This window comes from Diprion similis, chromosome 1 (genome assembly GCF_021155765.1).
Source record: "Diprion similis isolate iyDipSimi1 chromosome 1, iyDipSimi1.1, whole genome shotgun sequence".
In the NCBI taxonomy this organism is placed as follows: Eukaryota; Metazoa; Arthropoda; class Insecta; order Hymenoptera; family Diprionidae; genus Diprion; species Diprion similis.
In genome coordinates, this window is record NC_060105.1 from 426,202 (window position 1) to 451,435 (window position 25,234).

The 25,234-nt window shown below is 35.5% G+C and overlaps 3 protein-coding genes across 9 annotated transcripts; 2 read left to right on the top strand and 1 right to left on the bottom strand.

Annotated features, from left to right (window-relative positions):
• Positions 1 to 4,074: 4,074 nt before the first annotated feature.
• Positions 4,075 to 8,621, bottom strand: LOC124404339 (uncharacterized protein YbjS). The gene is made up of 7 exons (XM_046878401.1): positions 8,324 to 8,621; positions 8,044 to 8,217; positions 7,495 to 7,697; positions 7,151 to 7,304; positions 6,718 to 6,986; positions 6,407 to 6,625; positions 4,075 to 6,318 (listed from the first exon to the last, which is right to left on the bottom strand). Exons 1-7 carry the CDS (start codon positions 8,370 to 8,372, stop codon positions 6,265 to 6,267), a joined length of 1,122 nt encoding a protein of 373 aa, XP_046734357.1. The 5' UTR covers positions 8,373 to 8,621; the 3' UTR covers positions 4,075 to 6,264.
• A 663-nt stretch (positions 8,622 to 9,284) lies between these two features.
• On the top strand, positions 9,285 to 12,807 carry LOC124404946 (activin receptor type-2A). Of its 3 annotated transcripts, none has more exons than XM_046879532.1 (9): positions 9,285 to 9,682; positions 10,113 to 10,315; positions 10,409 to 10,580; positions 10,758 to 10,900; positions 10,984 to 11,363; positions 11,464 to 11,659; positions 11,998 to 12,135; positions 12,239 to 12,370; positions 12,456 to 12,807. In XM_046879532.1, exons 1-9 carry the CDS (start codon positions 9,637 to 9,639, stop codon positions 12,639 to 12,641), a joined length of 1,596 nt encoding a protein of 531 aa, XP_046735488.1. In that variant the 5' UTR covers positions 9,285 to 9,636; the 3' UTR covers positions 12,642 to 12,807. The 3 variants fall into 3 exon arrangements, with proteins under 3 accessions (XP_046735488.1, XP_046735572.1, XP_046735631.1); XM_046879616.1 differs by having other exon boundaries at positions 9,289 to 9,682; positions 11,464 to 11,650; positions 12,456 to 12,806; XM_046879675.1 differs by having other exon boundaries at positions 9,289 to 9,682; positions 10,125 to 10,315; positions 12,456 to 12,806.
• Positions 12,808 to 17,234: 4,427 nt separating this feature from the next.
• LOC124405120 (putative thiamine transporter SLC35F3) lies at positions 17,235 to 25,026 on the top strand. 5 transcript variants are annotated; one of them, XM_046879892.1, is made up of 12 exons: positions 17,238 to 17,653; positions 18,122 to 18,299; positions 18,411 to 18,586; positions 18,715 to 18,864; positions 18,980 to 19,330; positions 19,397 to 19,525; positions 19,657 to 19,846; positions 20,053 to 20,142; positions 20,237 to 20,366; positions 23,125 to 23,408; positions 24,406 to 24,447; positions 24,625 to 25,026. In XM_046879892.1, the coding sequence occupies exons 2-11, from the start codon at positions 18,158 to 18,160 to the stop codon at positions 24,411 to 24,413; spliced, it is 1,650 nt and encodes a 549-aa protein (XP_046735848.1). In that variant the 5' UTR covers positions 17,238 to 17,653; positions 18,122 to 18,157; the 3' UTR covers positions 24,414 to 24,447; positions 24,625 to 25,026. The 5 variants fall into 5 exon arrangements, with proteins under 5 accessions (XP_046736097.1, XP_046735929.1, XP_046735848.1 ...); XM_046880141.1 differs by lacking the exons at positions 23,125 to 23,408; positions 24,406 to 24,447; positions 24,625 to 25,026 and adding exons at positions 21,631 to 21,660; positions 22,960 to 23,113 and having other exon boundaries at positions 17,235 to 17,653; XM_046879973.1 differs by lacking the exons at positions 23,125 to 23,408; positions 24,406 to 24,447 and adding an exon at positions 21,631 to 21,660 and having other exon boundaries at positions 17,236 to 17,653.
• The last annotated feature ends 208 nt before the right edge of the window (positions 25,027 to 25,234 follow it).

The following is a 25,234-nucleotide window of genomic DNA, read 5'->3' on the forward strand; positions in this document are numbered from 1 at the left end:
GCATTCCATTAGCATTCTTAAGTAAACTGTTACCCTTAGTTTTTATTTCGATACTAATTTAAAGGTGACAGAGATATTTCTTGACTCTCGAGAAAGACTGTAGTATCCGACAAGACTGAACTTATTGAAGGAGTTTCAGACACATTTGAAACAAATTTTCTAAATATTTGTAACCAATTCAAAAAGCTTACAGACTGAAGTGTCGGCTTCGAATCCTCACTCACGTGGAGGATGGCTGATGATTTCCACTTGGAAACTTTATTTCCTCATTTCTTACGTGTCATTTTGAGAGAATAATTACAGGTTTAACTGCAAGAAGTAATAAATATTAAATTTACTATTTAAATAGTAGCTATTATATCAGTTTTAAATTTCGTTTAAATCCTGTGACTTTTTTTTCATAAGTCACACAATATTCTCACATCAAGTTTTTGCTGTGTAGTGAACAACTTTCATAATTGTGTTGTTGCGCAGTTCACGTATCAAACTAATAATTGTTTTTACATACTGATATATTAATTTACAATGATGTGCAGGAACAGCTAGCATAGAAATCAATTGGGAAATTTTTTAATTTAGACCATTGCTTTATTCTTCTTTCGGGATCAATATTATCAGGCTTGAATATTATTTGTATCGTACTCAAAAAATAAATTGTCAATTTAGCTGTATTTATATATCAGAGATGTGTTCAGAAATGTGTTCACGGTGAGAGGACGAAATGTTATCATGTAACCTCCAGTGCCGAGTGATGTATGTGTCCAGAATTTCCGAGGAAATCGAGACTGCTGAGTATGAATGTCTTTCCATACTAGAGGTATCGATAAAATGATGCTACGGAATAAAGTTTGTTATAAACGTTCAGTCTTCTTGAAGACATTTCGGCGAATTTAGTCTCGCTGGTGACAGTTCTTTCTGAACCGCTTCTCTGGGGTATAATTTGTAGTACATTATTAAGAGTTCGATTGAAGTGTATAATGTATTATTGATTCGCTTCACGTGGTGAAAGTTTCTGAATTTTATATGGCAGCTGCTTCTGAATAACTCTATAGAATATCAAACGAATTCACAAATTTAACGACATAATTGGTGTTATATTTTCAGTAAAGTTTTTGATAGAATTCGTTTGGACATGGTTAAAAATCTAATTAAACAGAATCAAAATAGGATCATAAATCGTTGCCTAGTACTCGGAATTTCATTAATTTAATGTAACTTCACCAATTTACATATTTCTTTACCTGTAAGCATTAGCTTGTGGATATTTTCATAGAGCAAACATAACAGATAATAGTATAAGAGGATAGGTAGCAAATGCTGAATTTTTACAGCACTTCTACTCAAGTGTATACAATCATTTACATTTTATACTAAACATTCTTAATTGTATTCTATTCAATATGGTTATACCGACAGTTTGATACTCTTTTTGTTAGTTTTCTAAACAAAACGAGCTATTGAGTCATTTGATGATCATTTTCCAATATTAATCTCACATAATTTAAGACAGAATTTATTGGTAATACAAAACATACAGTCAACACAGCACTCATACAGAATGGTGTACGTTACCATGACAGAAAAACCCAACACAGTACCTGATAGACTAAGTTGTATCGTTTAGAATGAGTGAGACGTAGGCATGTCGATGTTATTGCTGTTCCTCTATTAACTGCTATTTATTTCTTTATACATTCAATAATATTTTAGCTCATCACCAACATGAACTATGCGATAATTTTTACTAGTAGGCATTGACTGAAGATATATAAATACTGCTAGTCCTATGAACTTTAACGAACGGATGAGAGGAGTTGAAGGGCCAGGGGTAATTTCGGGTACTTTGCCATGTTGATTTAATTTTACATTGGGATTCTACACGACGAGTCAGTAAGTTGCAGCGTAGTAGAATTGCCCTCTGTACCTACTCGTAACACACTACTCCATCACGAAAAATAACAAACCCGGCAGTCTTTATAAAACTTCGGTCAACGCGATAAATAGGTATGCACGAAATCTGATATCGTATAAATCTAATTACCAATCAGAAAAACGATGGTACTTCTCTCTTGTACAAGACCGTATGAAAATTTTTTGCCATGATGCTGATGAAATCAATGCACAATTCGATTACTGAGTGCAAAGGCATTCCAGATAAATGTTTGGCAGCTGTTTAAAAGCTATTTGAAATTTTCGAGGGACTCCACTGTTTTATTGTACGCTAATTGGATATTAGTCTTGATACAGTGGTATTGAAAAAATTGGTTTTGACTATTTCAATACTAGTAATGTCAAAATTCTATATTGAAAGTTGACATCTGTGTATTCTGCTATTCTATATTATATGATACACTCAGAGCACCTAAAGTTTTTCAACCATACCTTGTTCAATGTGTTGCATAGTTTTTTGAATCTAGTGTGTTTACTCATGATTGTTATTTCTTTACGTATTGATACTACCATTATTTTGTTTATAGAAAGTATAATGAACCAATTTGGTCGAGTTGTATTTGTTACCAATATGTTTTAGGGCCCACAACTCCTTGGAACATTTAATTTTTCACAATATTATCATAATCTACGACCTTTTAATCAGACTAATAAATTCCTTACATCATTTCTTCAAACATGCAAAGTACAAAATTAAACAATAAATTTGCACATTAGTCAGAGAACCTAGTCACAGATTACGTCGTGCATCTTTAAATTCATCTTCGTGAACTCCGCATCTATAACTCCATATGACATTCAATTGAACTACTAAGTTGTTGTAATTGAGTATTAATATGTGTAATATTATGTGCGGTTCTTGTAAAATATTTTTGCAGCCTATAATAAAACACCGAAATTACACACAACTATGTAAGGTTTACCAGAACTGCCAATCGTTACTTTTTCGCCACAGTAATCGCATACATTGCTGGCTGAAGATATATAAAAACACCAATGTGTGTGGCACAGTATTCAACTCACATAGGTTCAGAGATGATTGTAGTTTCCTGCAGTTACCATCTAGTTTAATAGAATCACAACCTGAATCGAATTGTTAATTACAGAAACACTCAATTCCCCTGTGTCCCTCAACTTTTCTATCAATAACTGTACAAACTAATTCTATAAGGTTTGTCGGCCTTTATATACATACTTTCAGCCAGCGCACTTTTAACAGCGATACATAATTTTTATTATATGTCCATAGGTCGATAAATTTGGCATCTTGTGATTTTATGATGAGAATTAGTTTTAGGCCATATTGGATGTACTGGACGGAGAACATTTTTATTATGTCTTACATTTCACCACTTATTTTTAATCAATACACCCTGAGGAGAATTTGTATTTTTCCTAATTGGAAAGTGGGCAATAGTTGGTTATTATGTGTGGATAGACATTTTACGCCTACCAAATTTTGATGTTATAAATTTATTCCGCTACAAAGGTCGATAACCAGTTATCACCTAGGATATCACATAGGCCCCAATATGATTGTTACAACTCCTCAAGTGAATGAAAATCCTATATAAAATACCATGTAAGCTTTCCATAATCCAAAAATGAGCATTTTTCGTGTTATTTCTTGGAATAGTGTCATTCCCTGCATCTGTAAACGTTTACAAACAACATTAATGATTTTCGTTATACTCACACTTGAAAACGATTCAAAGAATCTTATAATATTCTCCGATGGATGTAGTAATCTTGAGATATCTTGTTCAATCGGAAATGGGGTTGCTGCCACATATGAAGTTCAGAATCTTGACAAAACTACAGAACTGAGCTAAATTATTTTCAAACAAATATGTTACATTTAGGAAATCTATCATTTAGAAAAAGATTGATAAATCTATTAAAATACCCAAGTTATAGGCACTTTTAACGTCTTTTGCAGCAACCCCATTGAAATGAATAAAACTCCATAGAGGTTGCTCTCTATGGTGATTATCGTAACTTAATTTTAACTTAACTATCGTACCTACTCCTTACTGTTCTTTATATTTAAACTGTTTTAAATACCTCACAGGAACACTTTTTAAAATATTGATTAAATATAATAAACTATTGCTAATTTTTTTTTATTCATATGAATACAAATAATTTTAATTATTGTTACTATAATTAATCACATTGATTATCTATTATTACATGAATGTTTATAATTTATTTTATTCAATAAATATTATTTTCACTTTAAGGTAGTTGATTCCGTTTTAGAAGTATGTTAGTTGAAGGTGCAGTTACTTTGTAAATACTTAACCTGATTGTATATACACATACGTTATTATGATTACTATGGAAAATATTAAAAGTATATATTTTAATATATTGAATATAATTAATAACGTCTAATTACAATCCTACTGTTTAGTATTTAAATTCCATACGATACAAGAGATATTTAATAATATTGTTGACCTCTCTGTATACAGCATATTGTTGTAATGATGATCGAATAAAATTAAGGCAACGCAATATGGTTATATAATTATTTTAAGATTTTCTATTTTTTGAGCTTCTAGTATCTATTTGTTGTAGACGTTCTTTTTATTTAATACACGGTTTGGAAACATGATGAATGCTATTTGACATAATTATCGATTTTTATTGAAATGGACCTGTATACATTGATTTGATACAGCAGAATACTCATCGCTTAATAGTGTATCTCAAAATGTATTTTACTATAGCTTAATTTAGTTAGCTTAATTAGTTTAGGCTATAAGTAAATGCATTTGCACAGTGGTTATTGTTTATGGTATAATTGATAAACCTATACGATCTACTAAATGTGCAACTTCCGCTGTCAATAGTAAAATAGCTCATTCCTGCAAGAAGTAACTTGTATGACTCTACTAGTCTACTATATTAAGATCTCTGAGCAATCTAGTGGAGCCAAAACACGATAATTGCGCTATTTAATTCACTTTGTGATAATACTAATCAACGAATTTCTAGGCCACTACTATACCAAACATCCGCGCGAAACGTTTGATTCAATGATCGTTTTGAAAAGAAGAAAGCCATCGAGAAACAGAAGTGTTATCAAAAATAACAACAGCTACTGCTTTCCCTGCATCTCCTCGATCCAGTAGTTCCATTTTTGATTTTTCTATTACGGATTCAGAGTTGATATAAATCTCTTTCGTTGTGCTTTGTCACAGCTTATATCAACTATCGAATTTAAACATATAGTAGATAATATCAGAACTTTGGCACCGTTTATTCGCATCTATATTTCTAATAAACGCGTACAAAATAATTAGGCACATTGAAAAATGGCATCAAAAAGGCGAAGTTTACTTTACAAACTATTTCATGTTACTCATTCGTTTTGAATTAATGAACAGTGATAACATGCGTCTAATTTGTAGATTTGTAACATAATTTTTTTTAGTTCGGTACTAATAAACGTGGTGATTTCAAACTCGAGTATCATTTTGCTCATCGAGATTATCAAAAATCTTCCAATTACGATATTATTCACATTGACTAGTACCCTGCATAAATACTTCAGAAATTGCGTTAAGAGTCTATCAACGATTCGTCTTTATCATTTTATAATTTTTGTAATAATTCCACAGGCATGTGCACATGTTTGTACCAGTGAATTTCACAGGCTACACTACGATTATCACGCTATATTTGATGGTGCAAACATATTTCACTTACTCTTGCTGTCGTGAAATATCGTTTGGCAACTACCTATCGCAGATCATTGTTAAGCCGAAACGGAATTATAAGCCTCATAACAGCGACCATGATGATGTTGCGCTAATTTTTAAATTTACCTATCAGGTATCTTGATAATAATTTTTCAGCAATTTCAGCAGAGTGTGAAGCTCTCCAGCGTCATTTCATGCTTAGTACTTTTTATCTGTGAAATGATTTATGCATCCATAATTCGAAAAACACCTCATAAATTTCGAGAGTTTAGGTCGCGAAATTCAGTTGTACGTGTGTGTACATATCCTTAGAGGGCAGAAGCAAAAATAATCGACAGACTCACTCGTAACTTGCAGGCTAGAGTAAAATTAAGTACATTACTTATTTTCGTTATCACAGCGTGGCTGTAGGCTTAGTTAATTCGATCCGTTGTAATTATTATACTTTCAGAAAGTCGACAAGTTTAATTAATGCTTTGCGTATTTATCTCACTACGTTTTAATATATTCTTCACATTAGGCACAGTGTGAAATGCTTTGGCTTGTAGAATCATGCATCTATTTTCATTCTACACGTTGTTCAAGCAGCTTATAGAAGAATTCATCACAGAACTAGGGAATGTGGAAATATTTTCATCTCTACGTAATCATCAACAACCTGTAAGAAAACAAAGAACAGTTTATACGACATGTGGTAGAGATCAGCAATTTCCAATCAAGTTACAGTTAAAAGTCCCAGGTCAAACCTCTTTTAGAGACTCCTTTGTCAGCTTTGGGTAGAGGTAAGTGAAGTTAGTTGTAAGTGACAACTTTCCAGGCTGTAAATACAAATTTTTATTGTAAAGTAGCTCTCTGTCAATATATGGAGATAGTGGACTATTTTCCACTCCATCTTTGCTGCATGCTTCAGCCCATGGGCTCATATGTTTATCGTTAACTTCTTCTACGATTGTGGTCATATCAACCTGTATGAAGATTTACAGCATTAGTCACCAATTTTAATCTTCGACTAATAAGTATGATAAAGCCTTCTTGGAAGTAAATACTTTGATCATACCTTGGCTAATGTTGACAGGGCTGCGCCCCAATAGTCGTGATTAATATTAAATAATTCCGACACAAGTGCGCTTATGGAGCCTTGAGTGGAATCAGACTCGTCCACAACGTTGTAAATCTGGCCAATGGTATTGGGATGACGTGTAACATGCCACATAGCTCTCACCACATCTCGCACATGTACAGTATTCATCCGAAGGTTTGGGCCCCAGAGCAACTTCATCATTTCACCTAAATGTTTATAAACTGCTCCCACAACGAGGCGAGGTGCTGCGGAACATAAATTCATTCCTCAATTATGATATATACATAATGTAAATGAAATATATAATTATAGGTTACGCTAAGAAGTGATGACGATTGATTTCAGCGTAATTTAAAGGTGAAGAAGCATGGTCACAGCAAGGATCTACAGCATATCCTCATTATCTTACCTAAACTGTTCCTGTCTCCAGGGCCATAAATGATCGCTGGTCTAATAATAGTAAACTTCAATCCAGGTATATTTCTTAGATCATTTTCGACTTGAACTTTATATTTCGCTATGAATGTCCACGGATCAACTTCATCATCCTCTTTGTGCGGTACCTGAAAATGTTTCTTTTCAGTTAATAAGAGGACAGTTTGGATTCGGTAAACAACTAAGCTTGTCTTATCAGATGCTTGTGCTTGTATTGTGTACAATGAGATGACGTAATCCATTGTTAAACATCTGGCATGAGCGAAAATAGTTTATTTATTACAATCATTTTTTTAAGGGAATCAAAATCACAAGTACCTTTTCGGATGAACTCAAATGTCCACTTGAGATCTCTACGTATCGTTGTACCCCAAGTTTAGCTGCTTTCTGGGCACAATTCATACTGAGTTTATGAATTCCTTCCTTGTAAACAGGGTCTGTTTGCCCATACTTTGTTTCCCCAGCACAATTAAATACAATGTCTATCGTTTGCTCACCAGCAAAAGCATTGTCACAAGAGGCTAAATGGTTTATACAAATAAAAAATAAAAAATCATGTCCATTGGATCAAAATAATTTCAACAACATTGTTTACTTCATACTTGTGTCTTAAAATATAGCCACAAACATAGAGAAAACCAAAATTAGCAAGACTTTGCAATTAAGTTCATTAGGACTACAATTTGTTTTGTATGTGTGAATAAACATGAAAGATCAGTCCTAAGTAAAATATTGGATCGATACCAACTGAATACAAATGGAAATAAATTCATGCTTTGTACCTAAATTGATTAATTGTAAATATAAAAGGCAGGATTGTTTCTATAAAGAATAGCAAAGTGTATAGAAGTACAGCAAGCGATATACCTGAGTTAATAAGGTTAGCGCTTCTAAATTCAAGCAAAGGATGCTCAAATATTCTTTGATGTTTCTTGTTAAGCCATGCTGTTTGAGGTGGTACCTTGTCGATTACTCGGACATATGATACCAGCTCATTATCCAATAAATATTCCACAAGGTTCCGTCCGATAAAACCACATCCTACACAAAGTTGATAAGATTATGAATGGCGAGAAGGTTGACTGTGCTGAGTTTCTTTATTCAGCTTCTTCTGTCCCAACATAGCATATGAATGATAAGTGATTACCTCCCAGAACGATTACTCCTGGTTTTGTATCAAAATTGACAGTTTCCATTGCTGATGACCATTCGAGGGGTAAAAAAGGCAACCGGGTAAATGCAATTATTAAGAAACTACGCGTATTATAGTACAACAGAATAAACGCTTAAACAATGTAACGAGCAATTTGTCATCGAATACACGGAGTGTCGAACGAGGGCCCGATTTGATAAACTACGTATGTCAACGTCCTTCTTATACCACTAAAGGATCTCATAACCTCGCAAACCAAGAATGAATTACTGTCTGACACTACGACTCTAACGAGGATTTGGTACTGGTACTGTCAGGAAGTCGGACTGATCCACCGATCTCCATGCGAGCTGCAACGAGCTGTTTGCCCAAACCGTGGAGCATATACTACTGGACGTTACGTAGCTACCCATGCCGCCAACCTCGCTGGCAATAACTGCAGCCGAAGTGATGGGCAAGCGAGATATATACTCGGGATACTCCGTCTCTCTCACTCTGCGATTGATTGGCTGAGTGGAAACGTATCAGCCAACCAGGTGTAGAGCAAGAGAACAGGCTGTAACGAATATGTCCTCGCTCTCCCTTGCTCACTCCTCCGCCATACTTTATGTACACGCAAGGCTACCGCCAGTGGTATATCTGAAGATCCTACGGAAAATTTCTCATGCGAAGACCTTCCCTTATCTACTCGTCTATTTACGAACTTTGGGTGGATCCAGGTGTAATTTTATTGTTTTACACTTACGGTCCGTCTTGTGTTAAATCTCCCAGCGTTAATTCCAGTCAGCACAGCAGAACACTGCAATTTTCCCCCCGTCCTCAGCGCCCCCTATCAAGCCCTTACCCACGGAGCAAAGTTCACACGGTCAGTAGTCTTTATACATTCTCAAGTCGTCAGTGCTCGGTCATGCAGACTTTCCAATCTTGGTAATTGGAATTAACGGCGTCATGTAGTGCTGGTCGTCTATTGTCACTCGCGTGTATTTGGCGTATATTTTTATAATAACTACGAGGATATTCCATCACTATTTCTCAGAAACTTTATCACAACACTACAGATACGCATCGACGATCGCATACGTATATTTATTCATTGTATCTGATTGTGAATAAGATATTGAGTTCAAGAATCCACGAAGTTCTGGGCCAGTAGCATTTGTGTGTCCTCGGTGGATAAGTGAATGACATGAGGCTGTGTTGTGCGCGGCTTGTTGAGTGAGAGAAATGTGTCGCCGAGTGAATTACTACAAATTGCTCAACAGCTAATAGCCGCAAAATTACTGTTATGCTTCTGTGATCCTATTACAATGCCTCCGTATTTGATGATACTACCATGCCTACTGGGGTTACTAGGTACATTCCAAGTATTATATGTACACATATCGAAATTCTTTCGTAACAGTCGCTAGTTGCCCGTTTACACACTCGGCGATTATACACTGGGATGTGTATCGTGTTTCCCAAAATTTGTTGATTCAACGCCAGTATCCCTCCATCGCTCGAAAAATTCATGTTTTCGAATGACAGAATGCAATTTCTGTTTGACTCTCTGATTAATGAGTTTTGTCATGAAAACACTATACCACCTACACATATACATTGCTGGCGAGGAATTGTTTTTTCGATTCTTGCTTCAGCAGCAATTGAACTCCACTAGTTGGCGCCTACATCTGATAGTCTATACTTTTTCTTATGTTTTCAAGCGTAGGGCGAATATTTACGAGTACGTTTCATAATATTCTGCGGGCTTGTCTGGAAGAAAAAAAGATTTGATCCAATTTACTTATGTTTACAGGCACATCATTTGCCCACGATGTTAAGGGAGTAACGTATTGCGAGTTTTACAATGAGTCTATGTGTGTGGACCAGCAAAAAAACTGTTTTAAACAAGAAGAATGTAGTCCCCAAGAATCTGAAAAACGTAATCACTGCTATGTACTTTGGGAAAGAAATAGTACTACTGGACAGACTAATATTAAATTAAAGGTTCTTACATGTTTAAAATTCCTATGTCTGGAGTTTGCCTGATTAAATGCAAAAGAATCTTAACTAATGTCACGTATTCGTGTTACTTAACAGGGATGCTTCTTAGATAATAAGGATTGCTATGACAAAGCGCAATGCATTGAAAAGAGAAACGAACGAACAAAATTGTTTTTTTGTTGCTGCGATGGAAACATGTGTAATCAAAATTATACATGGGATCCTACGCAATCACCTCTACAGACCGATGATGATCACCCAGACGGAGGTGAGTCAATTTTTCAAAATTTGTGAAACACATGTTGTAAAATACTGCTTGACCTTTGAGGAATGGTGGGAAAAAGGAGGTCAGACAATAGTACGGTAGAAAAAATTTGAAAACAAAATATTTTAATATTTTTACACCTCTGTGCAATTCGTTACTACAATAAACTATTTTTCATAGAACGTGAACCAGTTCCAGTAAACGATGAACAGCATTACATTACTATTGTTGTATCGGTCTCTATTCCGATGTTATTACTTGCATTCATCCTACTCAGCTTATACTGGTTTTATCGACAACGTAAACTAACCTACTTCAACGAGGTAAATTTTTTATACCTGTTTGGATTGCGAATTCATCGAGATAATGGGCTTTGATATACTCTCATTGATATTTCAATGTCTAGGTGCCGACATTAGAGCCTTTGCCATTACCACAACCTTCCCCAAATTTGGGTCTACGGCCAATTCAACTCTTAGAAATCAAAGCTCGCGGTCGTTTTGGGGCTGTGTGGAAAGCACAGCTGAAAAATGATGTTGTTGCTGTCAAAGTTTTTCCCATCCAAGATAAACAATCTTGGCAGTCGGAGCAAGAAATATTTAAACTGGCGCATATGGATCATGAAGACATATTACGCTATATAGGAGTTGAAAAGCGAGGGGACAACCTTCAAGCTGAATTTTGGCTAATAACTGCGTATCATGAGAAAGGATCGCTATGTGACTTCCTTAAGGCTAATGTTGTCACATGGCCTGAAATGTGCAAAATTGCAGAGTCTATGGCAAGGTAGAATAGATGATAAGTTATTTAAACTCTGATGACAATTTGAGCCATATCTTTGATTTGGCAGCAGAAGGGCCTAATTATGAATATCTACTTTATTTAGGGGCCTAATGCATCTGCACGAGGAAATACCAGCAAATAAAGCTGATGGATACAAGCCAGCAGTCGCACATCGTGATTTTAAATCGAAAAATGTTCTCCTCAAAGCTGACATGAGTGCCTGTATAGCTGACTTTGGGTTAGCTTTAATCTTTCATCCTGGGAAGCCATGCGGCGATACGCACGGACAGGTAGAGATAGTATGAATTTTATGCTATTTATTAATACAATTTAGAAACAAGGTCAAAGTTCGTTAGACTAACACAACGAAACGTTGAATATTATTGTTCGGAACTTTTAGAATTTGTTTGTAGGGATAAGTTGCAAAGCAAGTATAATGCTCTCTCTCACTAATAGTCGAGGACTTACTGCATTTCTGATAATACGAAAGTTGCAAAATAAAAATCTTCATGCCCTCTCGTCTTCCGTTAACATTATAAACTTCAACCTTGTATTCTCGAAACTAAACTCTTCAACACAGCAAAATATTGTTCGCGAAACAAACACACGTACCTATATCAGTGTGTATACGCCATAGGTTGGTACCAGACGTTATATGGCACCCGAGGTACTGGAAGGTGCAATTAACTTTACCCGTGATTCTTTTCTGCGGATCGATATGTATGCTTGCGGATTGGTACTGTGGGAATTAGCATCGAGATGTACTGTCCAAGATGTAAGCAGTTTTTGAAATTATTTTTCCATTCATTCGTTTTCACACTTGTAATGCTGTCGGCAATTGTCAAAAAAATTTTAAGTTATCATCTTGTTTACAACAGGGTCCCATTGGAGAATACAGACTTCCTTTTGAGGAGGAAGTTGGCCTTCACCCAACATTAGAAGACATGCAAGAAAGCGTTGTTGTTAAGAAGGAACGCCCCCTCATATTAGAAACATGGCGAAAGCACCCGGTAAGTATCCCAACTGCATCAAGTTTCCTTTTTAATTTTCATTATTTACTCATTATTACTTTTCTTTTTGTCTGACAATCCCCAGGGTCTCTTATCACTCTGTGATACAATGGAAGAGTGTTGGGATCATGATGCTGAAGCTCGATTGTCGGCATCGTGCGTTATGGAGAGAGTTGTTACTCTAGGCAGAACGTTACATCTTAACTCATCTACTTTGATACGCATGGACCACAACAATGAGTCTCTTACCACCAAGGAATCTAGTATGTAGTTAGTTTGTATGTATATTAGCTGTAGCCACACAGCACAACAACCGCTTCCCGTTCTACATTGCTTTATGTGCCAATCGGGAGCAATCGTAATCATGAGGTCAATTTTTATTTAATATTTGGCAACAATACACATTTGGGACACATCTTCACAATCATTAATATAGCATGACTTGATACAGTTGTAACACTATCATAATATTATTTATTGCCAAACTCATTGCAACTTTCAAAAATTGTTACTCTGCTAACTCTACTCGACATCAGCCTGTTCCAAACTTTTATTAAAATGTCGTAATTGTGTCCCATTGGTCACATACTGTCCAAGATTTATTCAATTCGTGGTGCTTGTGCAAATTGATAGTATGACAAATTATTTACAACCGATAGCAATCAAATAGGTATAGGCTACTCAAAACGAGGCAGCTGGCCCAAATGCTCTACAATGAATTGTACCATGGATTTGTGGACAAAAGCATGGGTAAATGTATGTTTGGGATATACCTATTTTGCACCTGTGAAGAGAAGAACAATCTTCTAATTTGACCAGTAATCAGTTTGCTACTCTTTCAGTAGAATGATTCATTTTCTCCCCTATAATTCTGTATGAGTCATTTCAGTTCACAATTGTTACCTGTGTAATACTACCTATTCACTTCATCATTGTTAGTGAAATCTGAAACATCACAGCAGAACTTGTTAATTGTTGAGACACATATCTGGATAAATTTACGAAAATGAAACAGTGGTTCAAAAAATATTTAGCTTGCATTAGCAGCAATTAATCCTAATATATTGAATGATGCAACATTGAGTGGAGTACATAGAAAGATGCAAGTACCTTTATTTTATTTGAATGAACTGAATTTTCCAAAATATACACATAACTATTGAAGCTGTTTTTGAAATCTTGTCTCTTCTCTTCTCTTGTAACAATTGTTTGGTACTCAATACAATATCTATTTTTAGGATGGTGTAATTTGCAGATTGAAGTGAACTTGTTTGCTTCTTGGTGTTTAAGATTAGAGACAGAAAATCGACTGTCGTTGTTCGCCAGACTTGAAATTAAACATTGCAAAAACGCGAACCCGTTTCTAAACATTTCGAATTTATGATTTTCAGGCTTGAACAGCAATCAAATGAAGATTTTTTAAGCTGAAGTTTTTGTTAATGTCAAGGCACTCGTTTCTCTGTTTGAAGCAGATTTCAAGTGAGTGTCTTTGGCACTACTTAAAAGTTTTTACGTTCAAAACTTTATTTAAATATGACTCGTTTTTCAACAGTGTAGCTTGGTATACATGCGTTACACATGTGTGTCAGCAAGTAGGTGGGTGAGTCTGCCTGTGTGTGTGTGTGTGAGTATGATTCGATGGTTTAAATAAGTCTTGGTATCAATAATTACCTTATATAAACTAACTATAGAAAAGTCAAGCTATTCAAAGAATATTAGCACATTCTCAATTAGTGTTGCAAGATTGTTGCGCTCAACTTACAAGCTATTCATTCGTACTTGTGGGGACCCAGCTCAATTCGGTCACCCTGCAGACTTCAACCCTTCGATTTTTTTTTTCAATGATATCTTGGGATTTGAAAAAGAAAAATGTGATATAAGTGGGTTCAATTCCAATTCATCAAAAATGGGACCATACGGCGAAAAACGATGCGCATAGGTATGCATGATTACTATATGATTACATGAACATCCATATTCTCCGCTGTATAACCACATTTTTGACGAATTATAATTGAATCCATTCGCCAGTCAATAAGCTGTACTGTATCGATTGAAAAATAGGCAACAAACCATACAACGCTGATCGCTTGGAATGCTCAGCGAATAATAATTACGTTTTTATTCTGTTAAAATTCATACCTTTTAAACCATCGAAAATACAATTCAGAGGCAGCGCTTGAAATTTTTTGTTTTCAACGAGGAATTAGAAAAAAAAAAAAACGAAAATTAATATTGTTCAAACTGTCGAAATATAGCATTTTCCTTTTCAAATCTATTCTTGTCAACTAAAACGTGATTTACAAATCTTAAAATTTTATTTCCAAAATTTTGGATTCAGTGTTAACCCAATAAAGACCTTGTTGTTAACACAACTTTTCCATCTCCAGATATCATCAAATGAAAATTATTGGATTTCAAGACTTAAAAAAACTTTGGGCAACTTACAACTATGGAACGGGCTTCCGAAAAATTTCGAATTGAAATGGGGGAGGTACTATCACGTGGTATGAGATAATCCCGAAAGGAACACAGAAATCGAAGGCGTTAATGTCTAGAGGGTGATCGAGTTAAGCTGGATTCCGACATTTATATTCAAACACTTCTTAATTATTCAGGAATTGCAGTTGGCAGCTCAGTCTATATTGTGCAAGAAGGTAGTGACAAATTCATTTGTCAACAAATTTTGGCATCTCAGTTATATCTATTCTATTAGAGACCACATATAGTCTTGTCAATTACCGGTACATTGTCAGCACTGGTCAAGAAACATACAATACCTGTCTAGTAATTCATAATTGTACATTCATTATTGTAATCATGTTAATATATGAACTGTTTAATAACCATTGACACTTGCGGATACAGGTATATTTTACCTTACAGTATAAAATTGTAAGTACTAGTTATAGATAACGAATAATCATGAGATTGAAGTTCCTAACTTCAGTGCAACAAATATATAGGAGACAAATTTCATAACTGTAACCATTGGAGATGTGAAAGGGTGGGAAAAAAATTGGCATGCAATTTATAATTTGATCACTAATTTGCCTACTTTTTTTCTCGTCCCTGAAACATTCAATGGTTAAAGTAGATGAATTATTTGTTCGTATTTTCTTATGATAACGTTACAAACTTCAATCTCATAAGTAATTAAGTACCTAAATGTAAACAATTGTAGTACTTTGACTGTACTAAAAAGCACACACTCTCAATATTGCAACAACTCCTGATACTAATATTTTAGCATTCACTGCAGGTATATAGAGACTGCTAATGTTTACAAGATCTGTCCAGTTTTTGATGGGCAACAGACAGTGAGAGATACACGGGAAATTGCAGTATTCTGCAATCATTTGCTCGATTGACATTACTATCACACTCAACGAGTCGGTATTCATGAGGTGCGAATGTATGAAAATTACCACTAGTTCTACACGTGTAGTACCAAAAAGTACCAAAATCCCTCAAGAGGGTTTGGACCCAGGTCAGGAGTCTTGATATACATATAGTCAATGATTAAAGTGTGAACATTGGGAGCCCGAATTTTTTAATATGTCCTAATGGAAGCTTGAGTATTTTTAAACGAGCACATAGGTGGCTCAGAAAATGAAAAATTTTCTCACTAAACAAATATTTCGTGGGTAATTAGAGATCTGGTACTTGGCAAGTACCTCCACTCCCTGCTTTTTAGTACCGTTATTGTAACTATGCGAAAATACATCTAAGTTACATTTTAGGCGATTGATTTTATAATTGTTTTTAATAAAAATCCCGAATGCATCTATTACTACATGTAGGCTGTATCATAACAAAGACCATGGTCAGAAAATACATGCACCTCGGTGCATATAGACTATTGTAAATATATATAAAGTGAATTAGCATGTAGGCATATGATAGAATAATTTTTATTTATCTCGATAAGTAGCGTGTAAACTGAAGAAATGGAATGTTCCTATATGTATGTACAAGTTAGCTTCGGCAGCTTACAACTTGACTTTTTCTCCCCCCCCCCCCCCCCCCCCCCCCCCCAAATATTCTGAAAGTAAGAAAATGGATGATGGGGATTCCTCTTTATAATTTGCATAATAGCATGTCGAAAATACTTGAACGTCCTCAATTTTCAAGATGGTCAACTGTAATAAAGCTAAAAATTAGTAAAAATTCATTACAGATTTTTGAGTACTCGCACGAGGCTTGTCTTTGTTTGAAAAATTTTACTTAACTTTGGCATATTTTTTCCTTGGAATGCAGCTTCCTGCTAATCTTTTGACGAAAATTACTAACTGTGTTGTATTTCATGTTCATTATCACTTGGTTTCTAGACATTGACGTGACAGTTGTAATGTTTTTTCTATAACATTTCTAGACTCCTACCCAGTTGATAAAAATGTGTGAAATCTATGAATTATTGTTAAATGATAGCTCATAATTTGTAAACCTCGTTTGTATAATTAATACTTTATTATGAGAACATTCTGTTTGAAAGGAGTGTAAACTACATATGTACCCATAAACTTTATCATTTTCTTTCTGTAAAAATTTACTATAACATACGTGTTTCATTATTTACGTATTGAAATAATAAAAAATATCAAGACATACGCTAATCGCAAACCCTGGAATCTTACCTTATCATGTAGCTACATACATACCTATACGTTTACGTACGTGCGTTATTATTGTATTCTAGGAGTACTGCATGTAAATAAATACGGTGCACGTATAGTACAGCAGTATTCACTGCGCAACGTGGTTTCGGCGGTATCTGTCTTTTGTAGCCTTACGAGCCGATCATATTTTCTTTTTATTGGTCCAACACATCTTTCGTGTGGGCAACGGTACGTTGTAGCTCATGCGATGCTTACACGTACTATCGGTAGGCAAAAAGAAAGGGGGAAACAGGCCCTGGAAGGAATCGAATAAAAATATTTTGCGCCGACGCACAGTAAGGGTGAAAGTCAAGAACGGTTGGCGGACCTTGCCTTACAAATTGCAATCAATGGCACGGCGAGAGGGTGAGGGTGTTGCTACCGTCGGCTATTTATCCGATTTATCCCATTCGTCGAGTCTCTACTTGAGTTTCTTATTTTTCAATTCTGAACACGTTATTTGAGGTAAATGTAGTAACTGACTACTGTCTCTTCAATGCACCGGCAGCATCAGGGGTGATTTTTTACGTATTACAACGCACGACTGTTACGTACGCGATACGCAACTGTTCGAAAAGGCATATTTCGTTACAGTCAGCCCAACATATACTACATTATTTTCTACGTATGTATACAAGTTCTGACAACACTCGCTACTTTGCTTACCCTATAGCATTCTTAATGTTATATGGCAGGGTATAACACAAGATTTCATATTGACAACAATTATTTATGTATACTCCACGTTATCGAGAAATCTACGATGCCATTCGCAGTTTCAATTGAAAAACCCGTCTGCCCGTGAAAAATACTAAACTTTCTTTTGTATGAAAAAACTGAAATGATTAAATATGATTTTCTCTAGAGAGAGTGACGTATCTAATATGTGATACTAATTAAATAAAATAATTATCACTCCTAGTTAATTGTAAGACAAGAACGCCTAGCAGTAGGCAACCATCACTCTTCCTCGGGATTTTCCATTTCTACAGTCTTATTACAATACAGTAATTGGATCAATGAATAATTAGACTGTGTTGATTGTTAGTGCGTTAGCAGTACCAAATAATTTTGTTCTCTCGTATGTGTACAGTATTCTATGGATAATAAGTTGAAGAAGCCTTGAAGGATGGGTAGTGGTGGAGTCAGCGAAGTCCCAACAATATTTCATCCCCGAAGATCACGTACTCCAAGCATCGTCTTGAACGAGGAACAACAGAACAACGGTCCTTATGCTAGTCCCGTGCAAGTTATACTGGAAACGTCTTCAGGTAATATCTACTGACTTCTGAGGAATCACTCCCAATAAGTACAGACTTATATATTAAGCTTGTGCGGGAAATATATAATATACATATATAATGTTAGACACCATTTTTCAGGATGCGAACAACAAGGATGTAGCGCGAGCGGAGGATGCAGTGAAATTTCAATTGCTTGTAGATCTACGAATGACCCAGGCGGAGGAGGGCAAAGTCAACAGTCATATGCTCCAGGAAGTTCTTCAAATTCTCTATCAACATGTTATGCTTCTTGTTGTGCCGAATCGGCAAAGAAGGTAAACACTTTCTCAGTACGAATTCTACTGCAATTATGCTGAGGAAACTGTGGACTGTCAGAATTTGATTAGATAGTCTGTATATATTAGGAGTCCGTAGCAGTCATATATTGCATTTCAATTTATAGATCTACTTTGGAGTCTGTGTAACGATTTGCATAACGGCTAGCTGGGTTGGAGCAACCCATTGTATGAAATATTTATACTTTAAAAAACCAGAAACAGTTGGTCAAGAAGCTTCAATACCTTCTAATGTCTCTGGACTTCATCATCAGCATGTAAGTAGGTATCTCAGAAGGGGTACACAGCGCCTGTGAACATTGAGTAATGAGGTTTCAGCGAAATAAATTGTAGTGCAAATGTGATTTAATTAAGTGTGTATATTACTTACAGTTAACTCTGTCCTATAATGCACCATTTTTCACGACATGGTTCTGCACAAACTGGGCAGTCCTGTATTTCCCGGTATACTTTCTGTGCCGAGTAGCGAGCACAAAATGCTCAAATCCATCGGAGATTGTCGCAGAAAGTCTTCGAGGTTTTCGAGACAAAGGGTTCACAGGCGGACGCTTCTTGACACGATGCAGTCTTTTTTGTGGTCTATGGGTAGTGACAAATTACATGTACATTCATTCGCTAAGGATATTACTAGCAACAGATGTTATGGCTCTTTTTGCAACTAATGTTTGCTGTGTTTATCTTCTCTCCTGGGTTATTCTCCACGAACAATTTGTTGGCGTTCGGGTAAGACAAATGAATTGATTCGTAACTGATTGCAGCATAACATCGATTGAATATTTTGAATTACAGATAGTAGCAGTCATTTTGTGTGACACAGGAATTGCATTACTTGCATATATGGATGGTATCTCAGGTAGTCCAACTCTTGGTGGTGTAGTACTTGCAGTTTCGGCTGCTGCTGGTTCTGCAGTTTACAAAGTAAGTTACGATAATTCTAGTGTGGGATTGGATTATGCCAAATTTGTATTGAATTATTTCTTATACCACGGAAGAATACATTTTTTCCAACAATACAAGTCGATATGAAAATAATTCGAATCTGGTTGCAGGTATTATTTAAAAAGGTAATAGGGGAAACTACATTCGGTCAGGTTTCCCTTTTCTTTTCGTTGGTTGGGTTATGCAATGCTGCTTTACTGTGGCCAATTTGTCTCGCTTTGTATTTCTCGGGCGTCGAAAGTGTACAATGGAATCGTCTCCCTTGGCCAGCTTTACTTTCGGCCAGTATTCTTCATTTGGGTTTGTTACACGATATTACTTTATTTCAATAATTCATAATAGTGAATGCATATCAAGAAAGCAAAGTGCCGATGCGCTGTAATTCATATTTCGTGCTTGCGGCTCTGAAATCATCCGGTACTCACTAGCCTGTCATTGGCTTTGGTTAATATTCCAAGTTGTGTAGAAACTCTAAATTGAATAATTTTTTTACCCCGCTTACACAGTTGCCAACATGTTGGGGAACTTCAGCATTGCCTTGACTTACGATCTTTTCATAACTTTGGGATTAATCACCGCTGTACCTGTGTCTGCAGGTAGGATGATGATGCGATTTTATCGATTCTTGTAGGTCTGTCCGTATGCACCCATGCGAGCACCAAGCATATAGAATTGTGGCATTTGTTACAGCCCTTGATGTAGTCCTTTATGGCGCTCACTTTGTTGGCATGAAGTTGGCAGGGATAATATTGATAGCAGTTGGATTCTTTCTTGTGATGTTCCCTGACAATTGGCCCGATTACATCACGCGATTGCTACGGTATGTACTTTGAATTCTTTTTGACTCCTCAGGATTGTAGAATGCACTTTAGTTCTACTTAATTTCCATTATAGTTTTCAGTTTCTTAGGATTCATGTCCCTTTAACCTACTCTTGTAAATATAATTTGAATTTTTATCACTCATATCATACTTTGCACCAAATAGAAAGAGCATAGTTATACTACAGTAGGTTCTGCTTGAAAAATTCACTATATTCACAGTTTGTGCCTTTGATCTTCACTATAAATAGAAAGCATATTCTTCTCAAGTCTCAATTATGCCACAAGTGTATACCTACGTTCGTCGTTGATGTACATCAGAGTAACATTAAATCTTTGATTTCTTTATGTGTTTTCAACAAATACACGAGACATTCGTTTAGGTCAAATTATGTTATTGCTGTAGTAGAATTGCAAGATAAGTTACACATGCCACTTAATTTTTCATCATCATCTGTTTTTGGAAGTAAAACAATATTTTAAAAACTGGTGACTCTGCGTTTAAGATAGGGGGTATTGCTTAGTAAATTGTGTCAAACGTGTAAGATTATTTTCACGATAGAATAGAATATTACATATATTCTATGTTTGTGTCCAAACTCGACTGTTTCTTGTTCCAATTGTGATTGTCTCATCTTAGCAGGATTAGGATCGGACTGCTTAGGTTTAGGCTCACTCAGAATATAATGCATATTCGGGAACCACAGATTATTCACTGCCAACTGTTACATAACTGCCGTGCAACATGATGGTACAGTGTAAGAATCATATAGTGTAATCGACCTGGTCGAATTTTCTTACACAAAGGACTCATCACCAAGCCTATATCATACCTATTCTACTATGAGAATTGGAGTAGCATAGTAGAATATTAATATTCATACACATTAAAGTCGGAACAATTCATTCCAACATAATTTTGCCCTGTAGGATCACAGCTTGGATTGAAATCCTAGACCCGTTACAAATTCGTGATATCACCTGTCTGAGATAGATACAAATATCTATCCTCTAATTCCTATATCCAATCATCACAAGATCACAATTTACCTATGCATATAATTATATATACTGATATTAATGGGATTTGCCAAATTTAAAACTCGATCAATTTAATTAAATCAATCGCATCAGTTAAGATCTTCTTGAGTTTTAGAGTAAATCTTGATAACTCTGACGCGGCTGCTTATTATTATATGTGAATCAACTTTGACACTTCATCACTCACTTCCCAACAATCAGGATCCATTATATGCTGTTACAGAAACATAATCGCGATGAGTCACAATGCAAGGTAAGAAGAAATATCGCCTACATACCTATATTGTTTGCCAGTGACACTGAAAATTCACCTCTGAAATAGGCTGCGCAGAGAAGAAGTAATGGAGTGGCTGCATATTCGTGAATTTTTGTTGTTAACATGTGTTTAAATTTTTTTTCGTTTCGCAGTATAACTTAGAAGTTGTTAAATGTTTCGAAAGTTCCCACATTTCTTAAAAATTTGAAATAGATGCAGCAGAGATTATACGAACAGATACTATCATTTTTCAAATACGTTAAAGATTATTTAATAATCTATTTGAATCAATAATATCATGCTAAACGTAGGAGGGCCTGGAGGATTTAGTTGGCGAATAGTAAATTAATTTTTAAATTTCAGGGAATTGCACGCAAAATTATAAGGTTTCAAAATTCAAACACTAATCAACAGTAACTATAATATGATTCATTGAATATATGTATATAATGATTGGGTCAGTTGACAAATCCACAATTACCATCCTGAGTTTGTTGCTATATGGCTGATTTACAACGCAACACTTGTTAACAACAAAATTTATGGTGTGTAAAATATGGAGTGCAGATTTTATTACTGCTTGCCATTTTATTGGTGAATTGTCTGTATGTGCGAACAATAAAAACAATCTAATATTGGTGGGTGCATGGTGTTTCTAGTTTATGCTGATTCCGCTACTCTCAAATGCACACTGCTTCAAACTGTGTCCGCGTTTTTTTCATACATTCCATTTAGAAGCATGCTCGTCACACTTGTGTTCTCTCTAATCCTATATTTTTCATTGTATCTGCATATCTCATCTAAGCTGTATACTGGTTATGAAGCAAGTCTCTCCATTGTGAACTATGCTGTCCTAAGATACAAATATCATAGCCTTCTACAGATACAGCCATGATTAACAATATTTTGCCATAAAGGCAATAACTCTATGTTCTCCATTACTTTCCGAATCTATACTCCACAGGTATTTTCATTTGCTTTTTTCTTAAGAACCAATAATCTTTGCGGAATATATGTATATTTGTTAGGAAGACGGGTACTCCATGTTTATGTTTTAATTTTGAATTTTATTGCTCAATGTTTGGATAAAAATATCATGAATTCGGGGAAAATCTCACCAAGTCTCCGACTCTTTGAAAAATTATCAAAGTATATGGTTGACAAATGAAACGGAAATTCCATTATTGATAAAAAATGCAGGGTTCATTCAAATACTTGTCTGAGAATCGTCAGGCAAATCACAAATTTTAGATCAAACACATGTATAACCATAAGTGTAGTGAATTAGTTTCACAGGGGATAGAAAAATAAGGTCTGACCAGAAAGAATTGCAGATTTCAAGGGAAAAGAGGCTCGGCTGAGTGAAAATGAAAAGTATCAATATGACATAACATATAGATAAAGTAATACGTGAATTAGGTATGTAAATTTGAAACAAAACATTCAATGGGGTTGATGCAGTACGACAAGTTCGCAGCATCATGGGGGTGGCAGAAGCGCGATGAATAGAAGCCGAAGACAATCAATCCAGCAACGGCAATTCAGACGGAACTACGGGGTCTCCTCCACTCAGGGTGATGGACAAACCCTTCTTCCACTCCCATCCGCAAATAGTACTAACTTGACCTATCATCATAATATCAACACTTCTTCGTCCTCTGAACCTTCGCGCCGAGTCCCTACCTCAAATTCAACCACTACCAACAACCATCATCGCTCGCTCATCGTCCCTCAAGTCCAACAAGGTACGCCTTTCATAATTTACCAGCTGCTGTAGTAGCTTGCGCGTATTGCGCATCCAGTTCTTGGCTAATAACCAGCGAAGGGAAACTGTACTTGGCTCGTCTCTTCCAGCGTGTAGAGTAAGATTAGAGGATGGATTTTCATGTAATAACCAACAAGATCTCTTGTTACTTTGCAACATTTTAATGAACAGAGCCAATTGCCTAAACCGACATTGTGTTGCACAAATTCTGGAATGGTAATAATAAGCCCACAATCCGAGGGTTCTATTTGTAGAATGCTGATTTTTTAAGAAGCATATTCAATGTATGTAGCATTGCACACAGCTGTTTTTTAGGTTTATAGGTGTGTTATTTTAATGCGGCAGGGATTTTTGGTTCTCCATATCATACCTTAATATTATATTGAATATTGAATTTCTGATCTAAAAATCAAGTTGAGCATATAGTGTGAAGCAGGAATGCTATTTTGTGCCTCTGCACATTTAGTTCTATCCTACGTTTGATAAAATACATAGCTTGGGCGAAGAATATTCACATTGCAATACTGCCTCGAAACTCTTAACAAGGTATTGTTGATAATAGTCAGACAATTCGCTCCCTTCGAGATCATCCACTAGCCAGGAAAATATTATATTTATTTCTTCAACATAACTAGGATCCTTTATACATTTATGTATGTTTCCAGTACTTGTCAACAATGTGTAATATTAAAAAGATTTGTTTCATTTCCACAATATATTAATCGCTCCGGTTTTAACTGTTTCTTTGAATTGCCAAACAACCTGTAATAAGAATATATGATTCATATGAATCACATTTCAACGACTATGAGTCGTGAGAGATTTAGTATACCTGGGTCACACGTATTTGTATATACATTATTACCTATAGAGTAAGACGCTGATTTTAGATCGTTGAAACCTGTAAATTATAGCCAATACTATTTGACTAGCTGTTTCTTCTATCATTCTGAATGTGCTATAATTATGGAATGAAGCATCGTGATGTCCGTTGAACGGCTCAGCGTAATTTACAATTGGTTGGTACTATACTTTTTTGTTTAGTAAATAATATATTCTGTGTGTACTAGCACATAGTATAGTGTTGATAAAAGTTGAATATCTTCATTGAAAATGTGCGAAGGCTTGCATGCTGGCAATGAGTAAATATATAAATAAAAAAAAATTGGTGGACTGAAAGAGAAACGTGTTTTCAGATGGAGCAGGAGACACAGGCACGGATTGCCAGGCGGTACATCACGTGACGTAGTCGACTATCGAACTGGATACATAAAATCACATCTACGATCACCTTCTGGGAGGGTTCGGTGACCAACCTACAGGGCCTTTTATGCTTATTATCAGATGACTATCAGGGTTTCACAAGATCCAGTTCTTGATTATCACACCCGGAATATCAAGGTTTATAGTGGTTTGATCTGTTAAAGAACCACTAACAATAAGCTGATTTTAAAGAAATGCTGTTCTTCATATAAAAATGAAAGATTCTGAGGAAATTTCATAACTTCACTTTTATGGGATTAACTCAAGCATTCAATGATTAATTGTTACGCAGTGAGTTCAGTGTTTGAAAAATAATCGTTTGTATTAAGGAGAAGTAATAGCGTGAATAGATCAAATCACCTTCGAAATTAATGAATATGCGTATATAGACACTTGTCTTTCTTGGCATACCCTTGTATTATATTTGTACAATAGATTATCGAATTTTTATGTTTGTAAAACTCTCGATATGAGTACAGAAAACAGCCTCACTTGTTCAAAATACACGTCAATTACCATAATTAACGGAGCAAGCAAGGTGAT